The following is a 17,946-nucleotide window of genomic DNA, read 5'->3' on the forward strand; positions in this document are numbered from 1 at the left end:
TTTGTCTTAAGGCTGCTTGCCGTGGTCATAAGCCTGCATTTAAAACGCTCTTGTTCGACGGGATCCTCAGGCACGACGAATTCGTCGTCGTCGAGGCTTGCCTCGTCTCCAGAGGGAGGCATGTAGTTATCATCCTCTACCTCTTCGTCTGCCGCTCTCTCATGAGGGCTGGCTTCTCCGTCCTCCTGTGCCGAATCTTGCTGGAGGGGGTTGTCTTCGGCAGTGTCTGGGGTGTTATTATCTCCGGTGCCGGAATCTCCATTCTTGCTGTGGCGGGATTTAGAGCGGCACCGCTGACGCCGGCGCTTAGGATATTTCTTGGAGGGGTCTTCCCCCGCTGTTCCCTCGCCATTCCCATCCTTTGGGATATCCACCATGTATATGTCGTATGACGAGTTGGCTTTCCAGTGCCCAGTTGGCGCTGGTTCTTGGTCGTCTTCGGCATCGTCGTCCATACCGTCGATGTCTTCGGAGTCAAAGTCTAGCATGTCGGTAAGATCGTCGACAGTGGCTACTAAGTGGGTGGTGGGTGGGCTTTGAATTTCTTCGTCGTCCGCATCCTAACCATCCTGACCGCGATCCGGCCGGGGCTCTCCTGATAACGAGAGATACTTTAGCAAATTCAGGATTTCGCCGAAAGGTGAGTGTTGAAAGATGTCTGTAGCAGTGAACTCCATGATCGGCGCCCAACCGGATTTGATTGGAGGGGGCACGCGAGGTTCGGAGTCCGGCGAGGAGTCCGGCACCTCGGAGTCACGAGCTTCACAAGGGACAAGGTCGGTATTCGGCTCCATCGCCGTAGAGGTAGCAGCCCCCGAGGTGGTGTCTAGCCACCCGTCCTCGATCTGCGCAGCCGGCTCCAAATTAAGGGTCGGAGCGGATTTGTGTGCAGCCTCTAGGGCACTGTCCGGCAGCAGAGCTAAATCATGCCCATCGTGACAGTGCGGCACGCTCGGCTGTGGCTCGAATCCATCGAAGATCAAGTCTCCGCGGATGTCAGCCGTGAAGTTCAGACTTCCAAATCTGACCTGACGGCCAGGGGCATAGCTTTCGATCTGCTCCAGATGGCCAAGCGAATTGGCCCGCAGTGCAAAGCCGCCGAATACGAAGATCTGTCTGGGGAGAAAAGTCTCACCCTGGACTGTGTCGTTGTTGTTGATGATCGAAGGAGCCATCGAGCCTATCGGTGACGACACAGAGGAACTCTCAATGAAAGCACCAATGTCGGTGTCAAAACCGGCGGATCTCGGGTAGGGGGTCCCGAACTATGCATCTAGGCGGAGGGTAACAGGAGACAAGGGACACGATGTTTTTACCCAGGTTCGGGCCCTCTCGATGGAGGTAAAACCCTACTCCTGCTTGATTGATATTGATGATATGGGTAGTACAAGAGTGGATCTACCACGAGATCAAGGAGGCTAAACCCTAGAAGCTAGCCTATGGTATGATTGTTGTTCTGTCCTATGGACTAAAACCCTCCGGTTTATATAGACACCGGAGAGGGCTAGGGTTACACAGAGTCGGTTACAATGGTAGGAGATCTACATATCCGTATCGCCAAGCTTGACTTCCACGCCAAGGAAAGTCCCATTCGGACACGGGACGAAGTCTTCAATCTTGTATCTTCATAGTCTTGGAGTCTGGCCGATGATGATAGTTCGGCTATCCGGACACCCCCTAGTCCAGGACTCCCTCAACACTCTTACTTATCGAAAGAGCTTACAATTATCCCCTACACTTGTGGGTTATCTGTGGCGCCCCCTTTCCTTTCTCCCATGAGAAGGGGAAGGCAGGAGGGGCTAGCCCTCCCCCTTTTCTTCCCTAGGGCTAGCGGCCAGGGAAAGGGGCGCGCCAGCCCCCTTGTGGCCTGGTGTGTCTCTCCCCTTGGCCCATTAGGCCAATATACCTCCCGGGGGTGTCTGGAACCCCTTCCGGCGATCCAATGACTACCCGGTACACTATGAAACTCTTCCGGTGTCCGAATATTATCGTCCTATATATCCTTCTTTACCTACGGACCATTCCGGAGCTCCTCATCATGTCCGGATCTCATCCGACACTCCAAACAACATTCGGTCACCAAATCATATAACTCATATAACACTATATCGTCAACGAACGTTAAGCGTGTGGACCCTACAGGTTCGAGAATGATGTGGACATGACCGAGACACCTCTCTGGTTAATAACCAATAGCGGAACCTTGCCCATATTGGTTCCATATTCTACGAAGATCTTTATCAGTTGAACCTTATGACAACATACGTAATTCCCTTTGTCTGTCGGTATGTTACTTGCCCGAGATTTGATCGTCAGTATCTTCATACCTAGTTCATTCTCGTTTCTCGCAAGTCTCTTTACTCATTCCGTAATACATCATCTTGTAACTAACTGCTCAGTCAATTCGCTTGCAAGGCCTCTCATGATGTGTATTACCAAGAGGGCCCATAGATACCTCTCGGATACACGGAGTGACAAATCCTACTCTCGATCCATGCCAACTCAACAGAAACCTTCGGAGATACCTGTAGAGCATCTTTATAATCACCCAATTACATTTTGATGTTTGATAGCACATAAGGCATTCCTCCGGTATCCGGGAGTTGCATGATCTCATAGTCAATGGAATATGTATTTGACATTAAGAAAGCAATAGCAATAAACTAAACGATCATATGCTAAGCTAATGGATGGGTCTTTTCCATCCCATCACTCTCCTAATGATGTGACCCCGTTATCCAATGACAACTCATGTATATGGTTAGGAAACCTTAACCATCTTTTAATCAACGAGCTAGTCTAGTAGAGGCTCACCGGGGACACGGTATTTGTTCATGTATCCACACATGTATTTTAGTTTCCAGTCAACATAATTCTAGCATGAATAATAAATCTTTATCATGATTAAGAAAATATAATAATAACCATTTTATTATTGCCTCTAGGGCATATTTCCATTAGTCTCCCACTTGCACTAGAGTCAATAATCTAGTTCACATCGCCATGTGACCAACACCCAAAAGAGTTTACCACAGTCAATAATCTAGTTCACATCGCCATGTGATTAACACCCAAAGAGTACTAGGGTATGATCATGTTTTCCTTGTGAGAGAAGTTTAGTCAACGGGTCTGTCACATTCAGATCCCTATGTATTATGCAAATTTCTATGTCTACAATGCTCTGCATGGAGCTACTCTAGCTAATTGCTCCCACTCTCAATATGTATCTAGATTGAGACTCAGAGTCATCCGAATTGGTTTGAAAGCTTGCGTCGACGTAACCCTTTACGACGAACTCTTTATCACCTCCATAACTGTGAAATATTTCCTTAGTCCTCTCTAGTAACTAAGGATAATTTTGACCGTTGTCCAGTGATCTACACCTGGATCACTATTGTACCCCCTTGCCAAACTCATGGCAGGTTACACAATAAGTCTGGTACACAGTATGGCATACTTTATAGAACCTATGGCTGAGGCGTAGGGAATGACGTTGATTCTCTCTCTATCTTATGTTGTGGTCGGGCTTTGAGTTTTACTCAACTTCACACCTTACAATACAGACTAGAACTCCTTCTTTTACTGATCCATTTTGAACTCCTTCAAAATCTTGTCAAGGTATGCACTCATTGAAAATCTTATCAAGCGTCTTGATCTATCTCTATAGATCTTGATGCCTAATATGTAAGCAGCTTTACCGAGGTCTTTTATTAAAAAAATCTTCATTCAAGTATCCTTTTATGCTATCCAAAAATTATATATCATTTCCAATCATCAATATGTCATCAACATATAATATCAGAAATGCTATAGAGCTCCCACTCACTTTCTTGTAAATACAGTCTTCACCGTAAGTCTGTATAAAACCATATGCTTTGATCACCTCCTCAAAGCGTATATTCTAACTCCGAGATGCTTGCACCAGTCCATAGATGGATTACCGGAGCTTGGACAGTTTAAAGGGTACTATCAATGCCAATAATTTATTCTTTAAAAAAATCATTATTCTGATTTTGATTCAATTTTTATTTCATATTCTTACTTATTTTAGGTTGATACCAATGCCACTAATTCATTCATACTTACAAAACTTTATTTTTACGAAAATTTCACTATTATATTTGTATTCTTGCATATTATAAAAAGAGTAATTTTTGTGTAAATTGTGGGCAAAAAATATTAGTTGTTTTATTTTGTTCCGTATTCAAAAAATATTAGTTGTTTTATTTGTGTTCTGTTTCCCTTTTTTCTTGTGTCTTATCATGTATCACATAGTTCCTCTTATGTTTTAGACCAAGCCTAAGCACCTCACGAACTTCTGTTTTGTGGTTGCAAAGGATCGAGTGCTCTAAAAAATTTAACTGGCTCAAGTTGGTGCCAGTTGATCTTGTTTCTGCCGCACTAAGAAAAAACCAACTTGCCCAATTTTTTTTTCAAATGATTTGTCCCTCATCGGTCCCCTATCAAAATATTGACATGGAAACCTCATGGTATCAACCCAGAATTAACCGTAAAGAAGCTACAATAACCTCAATTTCAAGAAAGTTACAAGAATCCGAGCACATAATGCCTAAAAGTATAATTAGACCTAGAAATCCTGGCCAAGACACTATGGATAAGCTTATCAAATATGCATTGATATGTAGATCTATCACATTGAGATATCCGAATAATAAAGAAAAGAAAAACAAAAGTGCTCTTTTGATCCCGAGCTCATATGCAACTGCATGAACAGTAAGATAAAAAACAATAGTAAAAAAATCAAAAAAAATCTGAACTTTTTTATGACGAACATTGATGAATGTTCTAACTGCGTGCAAAATTTCAGATCGAAATGACATTTGTGGAGGTCTGGACAGAAATAACAAAATCCTCCAAAATGCTTCCAACAATAGTCTTTTTGGAGCATCAATTTTATTCTTTTTGCCCAGACCTCCACGAATGTCATTTCAGCCTGAAATTTTGCACGCAGTTAGAACTTTTGTCAATGTTCATCACAAAAAAATCAGATTTTTTTTGAATTTTTTTACTATCATTTCGATTTTACTGTTCATGCGAGAGCATATGAGCTCGGAATCAAATACTCCATGTCCGAAGAAAAACACACACACACACACACGTCTATGTACGTTTCCAATATACGTAGCAGTTCTCAAAAGGAAAGAAATGCACCTAGACAATCCTTATTGTCCTAACTGCAATAAGAGGGCAGAAGAGACCACTATGCATCTTTTATTGGATTGTAACTTTGCACAAGATTGTTGGAACTCATTGATACCAAATAGAAAGAGAGGTGCATCTGTGTATGAGGACACCACCTTTGCAAGGGAACTCCTTCCAAAACAATTTGCATCGGAAATTGTCATATTGGGATGTTGGAATGTATGGTTTCAGAGAAATGACAAAATTTTCAGAGCTCCGCAACAGTCAATTCAGGCATGGAGGTTCTATCTGAAGCAAGACCTGGAACTCCTTAGATTCAATATTAAGGATAAGTATGAACAAAGTTTCTCCGAGTGGTTATACAATAATTTGTAAATCCATGACTCTTATACCTAGAACATGCATTGGCTAGGTCCTGACTTGATCTTTGGCCTTTTAGGTCTTCTTTTCCACTTCTTTGTAATATATTGAGTTTTTATAAAATATACCGTAGAACTATTATTCTACGGTTTGGGGGTAAAAGAAAATGTTTCGAACATACGTTCTTTCGGACTCTTAATAGAAACAACTCATGAGACCAACCCAAACTAATTGCCAACGGAAGATACAATAACTTCATTGAGTTCCAAGAAAAAAATTACAAGAACACGAACATATAACATCTAAAAGATAAATTGACCCAGTGATGGCACATCCATATTAACCAGCTTCCACTCTTGAGCAAATTGGGTATCTCATCCCGGTGGGTTCAGCTTGAATATACTGTCCACGTGGCTTCTCCTCCGTTAGATCTTTTTTTAGGATCCTTGATCCGCCACTGGCAGTACTCCTAACTTTTTCCCGCAATCCACGCTGCCATCAAGCACCTCCTCTGCCCGGTACTTAAACTTGAACCCCAGCTCCACAAGCTTGTTCGTGTTGGCCTGCACTCTGACTCCCTCTCCCACCACCCTGACAGTCCACACACAAAGAGACATAGTATTAATCACAATTCACAACGCACCATGAGATACCTGACTTGGAACATTTAGTCGAAGAAACATACTCTTTCCGCGCTAGTTTGAGCTCTGGGTGCTTGCTCGCGTAGTGCTCCACCAGATCCTGCATGTTGGGGTGCGCGGTGGCGCAGAGGTAACGGCCGGCGGCGACGTCACCCTGGCGCTCCATGCAGAAGACGTGCGCCTCGCAGACGTCGTCGACATGCACCACCGGCACGGCGCCCAGGAGGGCCTGCGTGTACCTGAGGGCGTTGTGGTAAGGCTCGATGCCGGTGAAAGGCGACAGCATGAAGTGTTGGCTCTCGTTGATGTACGGCAGGAGGGTGTCTCCTCCTACGAGGCCCAGTAACAGGACGACGACGTCGAACGCTCTGCTCTCCGAGGGGCGCTCGTTGTACTTGACTAGCTCCTTCTCAGCGATGCACTTAGAGGAAAGGTAATCCTGCATATATAACATAAGTGAACATGGAACTCCAAAACAACAACAAAGCTTGATAGTACAACAAGTGAGCAGGCTTGTGGCCATGTTACGGGCCTAGCATGGCAAGCCGGCCATTTGCTAAAAATATAGTTTTCTTTTAAGAACAGGCAAAAGACTAGCAGCTCTTATTCCACACAAAGTCCGTGGAATAGCCTATATAATGCACAAGGTTGGCTATAAGGGCAGGTGCAATATATTCACAAACAAAATTAATCCAGAATTTTTAAATTTAATAGGTTCTAAATAATATTATTTAAATAGTTTTAAAATAAAAATATGTTCTGGAAAATTAAAAAATTTCATGTTTCTTAATATAAAAACGCTCATACATTCGAGAAAAACTTCATCCCATGTTTAAGTAAAAAGGTTCATGTGTTAAAAAATGTTCATGTATTTAGAAAAATATATTCATACACGACTAGATATATGGTCATCGACTTTTGAAAAAAAATATTTACTCATTTAGAAAATGTTTGTGTTTACAAAAAAATGTGTTAAAAAGTTTCACGTATTTCAAAAAACTACTCCGTGTTACATATATGTTTACATATATACTTCTTAGAAAGATATCACTGTGTACAGAAAAAACATCAAAATCGCAAGAACGCACTCACGTCCATGAATTCGTTGCTGTGATCAATGGGCAGGCCGAGCGGGGTCCAGCAGGACTCATTCGCAAACTCTTTGTACCCTTTCCCGTCCTCGCTGAGTGGCGACGCCGTGATAACAGACCCTGTACTGATGACACGTCTCACTGACTTGGACCGCTCGCACTGTTGTAGGATGGCACGCGTCGCGTCCTCGATTGCTTCGGTGGTGTCCTTGTACTGGAAAATCAAATCAGATAAAAGAAAGGCATGGCATAACTTAGCTACAATCGATTAAAGTGAAATGCGACATTAGTGTATGTTGTGATTTGAATATCGTGCATGCAACTTGCTGGTAAAAGCATCTAAAGCCGGCTTCCTCAAACGTTTTCTATGCGTCTGAGCACACGGATCGGTCAGTGACCGGTCACAAAAACGTGACCCGGCCGGGCACCTCTGACTGGTCCTATATGCCGGGCTGGTTGGCAAGCCGGGACGCGCACGTCGGATTCGACAGACAGGACCGATCACAAATTTCACCAAATCTCCCCCGCCTTATCAGACTAGCCATCATCTCTTCTCTCTCGTCCGCTCCAGCCCTCCCCTAACTCCACCACCATCACCGCCACAAAACTCATCCCCGGCCGACGGCCGTCTCGCCGCTCCGTACACCGATGCCTCGCCGGACGCCGCGGTATGTCTGGCTATTCTCAGACCGCACCTTGCCGTCTATGTGTTTGACAAATTGTTTGAGCAGTTTTCTGTGATTCTTTTGTAGGCAAAATGATGGATTCTGGTGAGGAGTATGGAAACACGAAGCTTGATGAATTAATGCAAAAGAGTTCTTCGATTTGTCTGAGTAGGACATTGAGATGATAATGAACATGAGCATCCAGAAGGAAATGGGCAGAGAGGTGGATCACATTCTGAACTTCAAGGGTTGTATCAATGGGAGGATACTTTTGAACCGAGGTAGGGTCGCTGGAGCACGACTTCTCTACAAGTAATTTGATCCCAAACCAACATTCTCTGATACTTTTCGTCGACACTTTTATATGCGCAAACCCTTGTTCTTATGCATGGTGGAGGAAGTGAAGGCACATGATCCCTACTTCAGGTTCACCAGGGATTGCAGCGGATAACTCTCATTCTTTGTTAAGCAGAAATACACGACTGCTATGAGGATGCTTGCACCACGTACCACCGTTGATGTCGTTGGTGAGATAGTTTGGATGGGGAGGTCATGCCTAAAGACCACTGTGAGATTTGCCCACGTCATGGTGCAGGTCTTTGGAGCAAAATATCCAAGAGAACCAAGTGTGCAAGATACACAAAAGTTGATGGTGATTGGAGCAGCAAGATGCCTTTCATGTATGCTTGGTTCAATTGATTACATGCCATGGCAATGGAAGAATTGTCCCAAGGGTTGGCGCGGGATGTACTAACGTCACATCAAAGAGGCCGGCATCATACTCGAAGCAATCACATCAAAGGACTTGTGAATTTGGTATGCTTTCTTTAGCATGTCTGATTCTCACAATGACATCAATGTGCTCCAACAATCTTCCGTGTTCAGGACACTTTGCAATGGGAAGCGCCGCCGTGCAACTACAATGTCAATGGGCATGATTACAACATGAGGTACTACCTTGCAGATAATATCTATCCTCGGTGGGCGGCATTTGTGAAGACCATATCCGATTCCCATGACAACAATAAAGTCACTTTGCAACAATGCAAGAAGCAACTAGGAAGAATGTGAAGAGGGCATTTGGAGTGCTCCAAGGTCGTTGGGAAATTATTCATGGAGCTGCTATGATGTGGTAATCATGGACTTTGTGGAAGTTGATGGCATGTTGTGTCATTTTACATAGTACGATTGCCAAGGACGAGTGTAAAGGGGCAGTCCGAACTCATGATTTTGAGAAGCCTGGTGAACAAGTCCACATCCCGAAACAAGATGCGGATTAGATTATGAATTTTCTGCAAATTCATCAGAATCTTTGAGATGAACAAGTGCACATATGGGTCCACTACTAAATGATCTTACAGAGCATATGTGGACCCACAATAGAAACTAAGAAGGACCAAAGAATTTAATGTTTGAATTGTGCACTTCAAAAAAAATTATGTTTGAACTATATACGTTAAAATTATGAAACTACACCATGATCTTATGATATTAATGTGTATGATGGACGTCTATGAATTTAAATTATGAAACTACACAAAGATCTTATGATATTAATGGTATGATGGACGTGTATGGATTTGAATGGATTTAAAGGGTTAGATATGAGGAGTGTCATTGTCCGTAGGAGATATGAGGGGCTCGTGATGCAAGAGCATTGCTGGATGGTGGACCGTCTTGCGCGGCACGACCTCACCCACGACAACGTGTGTGCCCTATGCGACCAAGAGCCAGAGACGATGCAACATCTTCTCGCGTCCTGTTCCTTCTCTAGGAAAATATGGCAGGAAATACTTAGTTAGGTGAGAGCATCAAGTAGCCTACCAGATGGCGACACCCCCTTCCAAACATGGTGGACAACTTCGTCCGACCAAGCGCCAGTCTTCGCTCACAAGGGCCTCGCATCCATCACCATCCTCACTGTGTGGTGGATATGGAAGCATCGCAACGGATGCGTCTTCGACCATGATCAGCCATCGGTCTTTCAGCTTAACACCACCATCAAAGACGAGGCACGCCTCTGGGCCAAGGCCGGTGCTACAGGGATAAGAAACATCATTCCCGAGAGTTAGCCTTTTTGTGTTTTGGGGATGAGCAGCCCCTTTGATCTGTTTGCTCCATCACTCACAAACATGCCTCTAGCGCACATGGCTTGTGAGTGTGTGTAATCTCATGTTGACACTCTTATTCTATGAACGAAAAGATACGAAACCTTTGCATATTCGTGAAAAAAAGATATGAAGGGCTGCCCAACAGGGGTCACTCACGGGCACGTCGACTGATGTTTAGGGGAGACGGATTTGCCAATCCGATTGCAGAAGCTCTAACACGAGAAAGCTCTTGGATGGGTGACCACTGACCGTAGCCATGGTTATTTTCCATCATGCAAGGATTTGCATGATTGCACGAATCCTGCACTGCATTACTCTTCCTCGTGAGTCTAAGACACACATTTCAAGGTTTAACAATGTCCATCAATTATACCGAGATTACTTCATTGCCATCAATTTTTGCCTAAGCATGACTCTAGGTTAGTTTAAAGTGTAATACAACAAACTGCCGATACACCAAAAATGAGTCAAGAAAGATAAATAAAATGAAGACATCGTGTATTACCTGTATTGAGATGGCGATAGGATATTTCATTTTGTTTCACAATATTTATGATCATGACTCAAAATATAAGTTATGTGACTTCAAAATTATATCTCCGGTCCAGCAGCGGACCAGAGGGGTCGACGATATGCGCGCGTTCAGGCACCAATGGAGGTGGGGTAGTGGTTGGCGGGGTGCGGTGCTGTGTCAGTTGGTGGGGGGAGTCGGCTTGCCGGTGTTCTACGGTGGTGTTGCAGCACGGTGGCGGTCTCTGGCGGGGATGGCTATTCAGGTTCGCATGGTCGATGACTTTTCCTCTAGCAGGTCAATATTGGGTGACGTGCGATGGACTTTCCTGTTGCAGTTTGGCTTTGGCATTGTTCGTGGATTTGGACGAAAGTCTTATTTGACTTTGTCGGTGCTGGCAACGGCAGCACTCTTCACGACGTTCCATTCTTGGTGGCGTTTTTGAGAAGCATTGGCACCTCCCATACGATGGGGTCCGTTACTTCGGGTGATAGCCTTGACTTGGCTCGCCAGGTCAGACTATGGCGGCATTCTCGATGATGTTTCCTTCTTGGAGGCACGGTCTTTGAAGTTGTGACCCTGTGGTTGGCGCATGTCCCAGCATTGGCGGATCCCGGGGGGCAACGATTTCGGCTGCGGTCAGGCATGGAGTGGCGATGCTTCTAAGTATGGTGTCTTGCCTTCCTCTGATTTTGGGGAGGCCCAGGATCGCTTCCCTTCTGTGTTGGCGTTTCTCTCGAACGGCGAGGTGGCGGCAGTTGAAGTGCTCCTTAGTTGATTTTGTTTCATATTTTACAGCTCTCGTGGCCTAGTTTAGCGAGGTTTTTGTGGCCATGGGTACGAGAAGGTTTTGCCCGGTTTTTCTCTAATTAACCGAGCTACGTTCGCTTTTTGTGTCCGGTTTTCCTTGTAAACTGGCTCATTTCTGTAGGTTTTTGGTTTCGGTTTTCCATATAAACAGGACATGTTTTATCCTTCTAATGGAAATTGCGGGTGCCCCCTGCCCTCCCAAAGAGGTTCTTCGAAAAAAATCATTGAATACATTTTTGGAATAGAATTCAACTATATAACCTTTTGTCTCACATAACTCATATTTATTTGATTATATTGATGACCAAGGTAAAATCTCGAAATGCACGCGGGGATTACTTGAGTATTTTTATAGGATGTTAGAAGACATCTTGAGTTCATCCAAACAAATCAAATTCTTTTTAAAATGCATTTACTATTCTTTCGAATTTAACTGTTTATATTGGTGTATTTGAGCTCGGTGCAGATGATTCATGTCCCTGTGTCAGTACCTTCTTTATTTTTGTAAATATATGAGTACCTTCTTTACGCGGGTGTATTTAAGTTTGGATGTTGGGAATATTAAAATTGTTGGAAAAAACTGAAAGATGAAGACATTTCTGAATGTGTGTGTTAAAAAGAAAGTTATCGAAAACCAGAAGTGAGAGTTGCAGGTGGTGAGCGTCCTTCCGACAGTGCAACAGTAGCTGTCGGAAAGTGACCACCAGACCCTTGCTAGTCAACTGACCGTGAAATAACCTTTCCTGTGTGAACATATATCCACCGGTGAGGTGTTAGCGAAAGCGAAGATGTTACTCCAATCCCGAGCATCGATGCACCCATATAAACAGTAAATTCTGATAAAACTGTAAAAGAAAAAACCAAAACAATTTGAAACCTTTTGTGGATTAACATCAACAAGCGTTCTAACATTCTGTAAAATTTCGCCACCAAAAGACATCCATAGTGATTTGTGCCAAAAGAAACAGAAAAGTTAGTGCTCCAAATGTTTGTGTTTTTTTGCGGGATCCAAGTGTGTGTTTTTGAGTCCCGATTTTTACTTTTTTGTACATGCCTACACAGATGTCTTTTGTAGGTGAACTTTTACAGGATGGTAGAAGATATGTTGATGTTCATCCAGAAAAAAAAAATCAGGTTCTTTTAAATTGTTTACTTTTTTTTGGATTTTAGTGTTTACGAGGGTGTCCGTGTCTTTGAGCTCGGAGCAGACTGTGACGGTACCTTCTTATATAAATAAGAGTACCCTTGTCCGTTGTGATCCTCATGATCGAGACACAACCGGCCGAGAAGACTAATGAGTGGTTACCTTGGAGCTGCCGGAGTTGTGCTGCAGCGGGGTGGCGACCAGGAAGACGAACTCGCAGCCCTGGATGGCCGGCTCGAAGGACGCGGCGTCGTAGATGTCCGCCTCGAACAGCACCAGCCGCTCCGCCGCGCCGGGGAGCCCCCTCAGCAGCCCCGCCTTCTTCTCATCCCCTGCGTGTCCACAACGGACCAAGAACGCTCAGAGAAGAACAGAAGATCGACGGGGACAGCGGCGCGCACGAAGAGAACAGCGCGAGAGAGCACGGGCGCGTACCGAGGTTCCGCAGGGTCCCGTGGACGGTGCAGCCTCTCTCGAGGAGCTTCTTGACGAGCCATGACGCGATGTACCCTGCAGCTCCGGTGACGCACACCTTGCTCATCTTCTCCGGCCGGTCTTGTCTATCCACGGTGACGCCCCGTGATCATGTCTTTATATGTACGTGTGGGGTGGGTGCTGGGCTCTCCCGAGCGATCGTCGACAATGACGCTGTCGCCAGATTTGCCTCGTCAAAGATGTCTCGCGGGAGCGGAAATATCGGAGCCCGTAGTAGGTGTCCACTCCACCACCGGTTTGGTCAACTCCAAGCACACGATCCCAAAACGTCCGTTTTTATTCATTTTTGTCCGTTTGAAGGTGGCAATGAAAACGAGTCTGTCAGAATTTATTGAGCGCCGGCCATGCGCCCAACGTACAGCCGCATCTCGTTTGCTGTGCATGCAATTTTTTTTATTTTTTTAGAAAAGGAGGATGACCCCCGGCCTCTGCATCTGGGAGATGCATACGGCCGCTTTATTGATTATTCTCGAGGACCTTACAAATTATTACAACAATGTTGTTGACACCAGATTTTGGCATGGTCAATAACTTATTTAAGATGGCCTCAAATGGAGAAATGATCTTCATGAAAGAGTTCCGTATTGTCGATATGAACATCTTTGAAGTTTGGGTCATCGCAGTCCGATTTCATCTTGAAGGCCGAAACTATGTTCAAAGTACTAAGATCTTATATTCAGAGTACAGTTTGGCTGATTAAGCCCCCAAGACGACCTCAAATGGAAGAATTATCTACAAGGATTGTTTTCGTCTCGTCGAAACGATCGATTTTGATATAAAAATCGTTTCAATACGAGTTCGTATGCAAAAGTTAGAGCCATCGAAATACAGCCCTGTCAGGAGGCAAAAACTGGCGCGCCCCACCAGACACCCTGTCTGATGGGTAGCGCGAGGGATAACCTGTTTTGCGCGACCGATTTGACTCTCAGTATGACCTCTGATCAAAAAACGTTCAACATAAAAGTTGTTCGTCTTGTCGAAACAGTCAAGACTTCTTTTAGGCTCGTTTCCATCCGAGATAGTTTACCACCACAAAAAAGACCCGCAAGGTGCAGCCAGTTTAAACTGAACAGTTTTAGAAAGTTCGGACAAAATCAATTCGAATTTGACTAGGGTTTTGGACGTGAATCCAAGCCTTTTCCTTGCACGGGAAGTCCTGCCGCCTCTTATATATCTAAGGGGTGACGGCCGATTGAACAACACACAATCGATCAATTCATCTACCACTTTTTATCTTTTATCTTTTCTGCTTAACCCTAGTTATTCTTCTTCCTCGTTCTTCGTCTGTTCTTCTTGTTGCAGGGCGGCGAACCTCGAGGCCCTAGGGGCGATCAGGTTGACCTAGGGCAGCCCATAGCCGCCGTGCGCTCTGACGGGGTCCCTCCCGGGCGTGTGAGGTTTCGGGTCTTCAAAAGCGCCAGCCGGATTGTCTTGCGTACCGCGCTTCCGGCGGGTCTCCTTCGACGTGAGCTACGGTGCACCACCCCCGGCGTCGAGGGTACACGGTGACGTGTTCGTGTGCGAACACACTTTTTGGCGACTCCGCTGGGGACGAAGCTTCGAACGGTCTCCGGCCCGTTCTTGCTACGAAGAGATCGTCATCTAGGGTTTGCAGTCTACGAAGGTAATATGAATATCCAATCCCTTTATGTAGATGCAAATAATTCATATGGTGTTACTAGATCGTTCAATGAGTATACTCTATCGGCCAACCCAATTTTTTCAATCATGCAACTGACTACGTGCAAGGGCCGATTCAAAATAATTTATATACTTCAACTTCTGATGATATTAGTAACATGCACCATATGTACCCCAACTCACATGCATCGGCAACCCAGCAAATTCATATGCCGATGAGCAACATGATGAGTTCGATTAATCAATTTGAAACACCCCAAGTTAGAATTTCCAATGACATACAAGAAAATGTTTCACCCTTTTATTCATCGGCAGCTAATGTGCAATATAGTAATCCAACCATGCCGATGAATGAGAGAATTGGCCATGCTACTAATGGCTATTTGGCCAGTTACTCTAAACCATCATATGCTACACCTCATGTTAATAATTCTTCGGCACCATACACAACTGTAGATGCTCATAATTCGGTTTCACACCTTCCTGGTTATAGCCGAATGAATGTAAATTTTACAGAAGCGATTGTGCCCAATATTGTAGAAGATGCGGTAGTGGTGGCTGCATTGAAGAGTTTAGCCCAAAATAAGAGAATTAGTGCTCTTTGCCTTGAACAACATGAAAAGGGGCTATTTCCTGATTATGCAGCAATAAAAGCTATAGTTGTACAAGAAGATGAATCTTTGCCAATTGATAAAATTGGCGAGCAAAAGTATGGTCTTACAACAATGCATATGCCTTCACCTAGTACTACAGCATATTATACACCCCCTACACAATTGCAAAATTTCGGCAACACCCGTGTATCATTGCCGAAAGAATCTAAAAGCATTGGGGGGAAATCATATCCGGAGTGGGATGAAATTGAGAAAAAGCTTAAAGCTAATTTTGCCGCTCGCCGTCAGAAACAAATAGAAAAAGAATTGGCTCAGATAAAAGAAGCATTGCCAATTGGTAGTATCAATGAAAAGAAGGATGATTCAGAACATGCAAGTACTTCGGTTGAAAAAGCCAAATCAAGTAGTATATATTCTGAATCCATCAAATCCAACGAGGCAAGCATTATTGAGAAAGGGCATGGCAAGCATAGGAAAACAACAGTGCTTGATTTTTCTGAAGTTAATGGAACCTACTTCCTGCCCTATGAGTTCCGTGCCGTAGAAATTGACAATCTTCAAGGACAAGAACAAGTAGCCGAACAAAGTTCGGCCGACAAAAATCTTGAGCGTAATGATGCACGGAATAAAGAAAAAGATGATGAAAAGGCGTTGGAGAGTCATCCAAAAATGAAGCTAGATATTGTTCAAGTCACAACACCATCATGCTGTCCCAACGTATTTGAAGAGGTATGCATAGCGAGTAATTTACCTATTTTCAGATTTGGTCACAACTTTATTGTTGATGCATCTAGTAGAAAAATCCTCATAGGTAATTTTGAAAGACCAATGAAGAAGGGTAATTTACTTGTTAGCAATAAAATTGTTTTAGAACATATCGATCAACCAATTGTGCCATTTTTAAAGACCGATAATGACTTATTATTGCAGCCAAAGCTTTCCCCGTTGCTTTATCTAAAGTTCATATCTATTTGGGTAGCTTTGCTTATTTCGTACTTGGCTTGCACTTGGTCTCAATTAAGACATGTATGTTCTAACTATTTTTATTTTAGAAATTTAAAGCCAAGGTTAAATTCTGTTGAGAAAACTGATGCTAGTATAATATCTTACCCAAAGACATCGGAGATAGAGTGCAAAACACAATGCATAGCCGAATGGTGTGATACAAAATCTGAACCTTTCATTTGCTTAAATCCAAAGTTGTTCTCACAACAAGATCGGCTAGAGAATGAAAAGATTACCTTCAATTCAAGCATGTGTGATCAAATATTTTATTTGTTGTTGCAAAATAATTATATTAGAATTCTTGATCACCATGTTGAACCATCTGTCCAGGGATGAATGTATTGTAAGTTGCATGACTCGTCCAAGCATAATTTTGAGGATTGCAACATGTTTTGTCAAATAGTTAAATCGGCCATTGATAAAGGATGATTGGAATTTGTTGAGACACCAAGAGATGACCAGTCTATTCCGATTGGTCCTGATGGCAAAAAGTTTTTGCATCGGCTGCTTCAAGCCGATCTATTTGAAGAGAAGGTAAAAACTACAGGTGATGGAATCAAGCTTTCAAGTAAAGAAGTTGTTGAAGAGCATAATGAACATAATCTTGAGGGCAAGAATTCTATCGAAGCTACAATGAAGACGCCAAGGACTGGGGGGCAGCAAGAAAATCCAATGATCGATGAAAGCAAACCAAAAGAAAACAAAGGCCGAAATAAGCGCAAGTGTAAGAGATCAAACATCACCTTCACTGAACTTTTGGATACATATCAAAAGAAGAGTGAAGAGAAGAATGCTTATCGGCCAAATCATGCAAAGAAACCAAGGTCACCCCCAAGGCGCAAATATGAGGATCGGTATTGGCAAAGTGATAATTTTAATGCAACATATTCATATCCTTATTTTGAGCCGCCAATGCCAATGCCGTGGATGCCTCCCTATGCTCATATAGATACATATTCATCATGGGACAGGTATGATACAAGGGCACATTCTCCATCTTATTCTAGACCATCTCACCAATACTATGCAGCTCCAAGAAGATTAACATTTGAACAATCACGCTTCAAAGACCGTTTCAATCACAAGGAATCGGTCCAGAGCTCAAGGAAGAATAAACAGGTGGTAAAGCAAGTTTACCGCATGAAAAGAGATGTTCGTAATTGTGCTACTTCAAATTTGATCTCAAATAACAAAGATCCAATTAAAATGTTGACATTGGCTACAAAAGGCAAAGAAGTGAAACAATCAATTGATAAAAATCAGAGTGCCAAATCTGAAGAAAAGAAGTTGAGGGTGCACAAGGCCCAAAAAGAGTTGTCATTGGTTGAAACAAAATCACAGCCGAGATGCCCACTCGGTTTATCGTATTGGCGAAAGAAGGAATTACAAAAACTTAGTGCACAAGAGCTGAAAAAGAAGAACATGGCATGGGTTCTGAAGAGGAGCAGTCAAAATGAAAGTGATGTGCAACCTTCTATTGCAACAAGTGTTACAAAAGTGAAGAAAGAGAAGGATGGAAGCCAAAAACAGTTAAGCCGAAGGTTTGCATCACCCCATCAAAATCTTCGGTTAGCACATCATCCATATTCTTCAACCATACCATTGATGCCTTTGCCATGGAATTCATCATCAAGTATGATAAATTACCCTCCCTGGATTTATTTTAATCCATGGAAGCGACATAATTTTCTGCAT

General features: G+C 43.6%; 1 protein-coding gene across 1 annotated transcript; it reads right to left on the reverse strand.

Annotated features, from left to right (window-relative positions):
• Positions 1-5,617: 5,617 nt before the first annotated feature.
• LOC123041007 (putative anthocyanidin reductase) lies at positions 5,618-13,126 on the reverse strand. The gene is made up of 5 exons (XM_044463706.1): positions 12,932-13,126; positions 12,659-12,828; positions 7,257-7,469; positions 6,209-6,603; positions 5,618-6,114 (listed from the first exon to the last, which is right to left on the reverse strand). The coding sequence occupies exons 1-5, from the start codon at positions 13,035-13,037 to the stop codon at positions 5,961-5,963; spliced, it is 1,038 nt and encodes a 345-aa protein (XP_044319641.1). The 5' UTR covers positions 13,038-13,126; the 3' UTR covers positions 5,618-5,960.
• Between the last annotated feature and the right edge of the window lie 4,820 nt (positions 13,127-17,946).

The sequence above is a fragment of the Triticum aestivum genome, chromosome 2B (assembly GCF_018294505.1).
Source record: "Triticum aestivum cultivar Chinese Spring chromosome 2B, IWGSC CS RefSeq v2.1, whole genome shotgun sequence".
NCBI lineage: Eukaryota > Viridiplantae > Streptophyta > Magnoliopsida > Poales > Poaceae > Triticum > Triticum aestivum.

Bases quoted from the DNA above. Each gene is read 5' to 3' on its own strand.
- LOC123041007 (XM_044463706.1), bottom strand. From the start codon at position 13,037: ATGAGCAAGGTGTGCGTCACCGGAGCTGCAGGGTACATCGCGTCATGG. The intron at 6,604-7,256 runs GTGAGTGCGTTC...TTATATATGCAG, and splicing joins ACAGCAACGAATTCATGGAC to GATTACCTTTCCTCTAAGTG. The intron at 6,115-6,208 runs GTATGTTTCTTC...GTGGACTGTCAG, and splicing joins CTCAAACTAGCGCGGAAAGA to GGTGGTGGGAGAGGGAGTCA.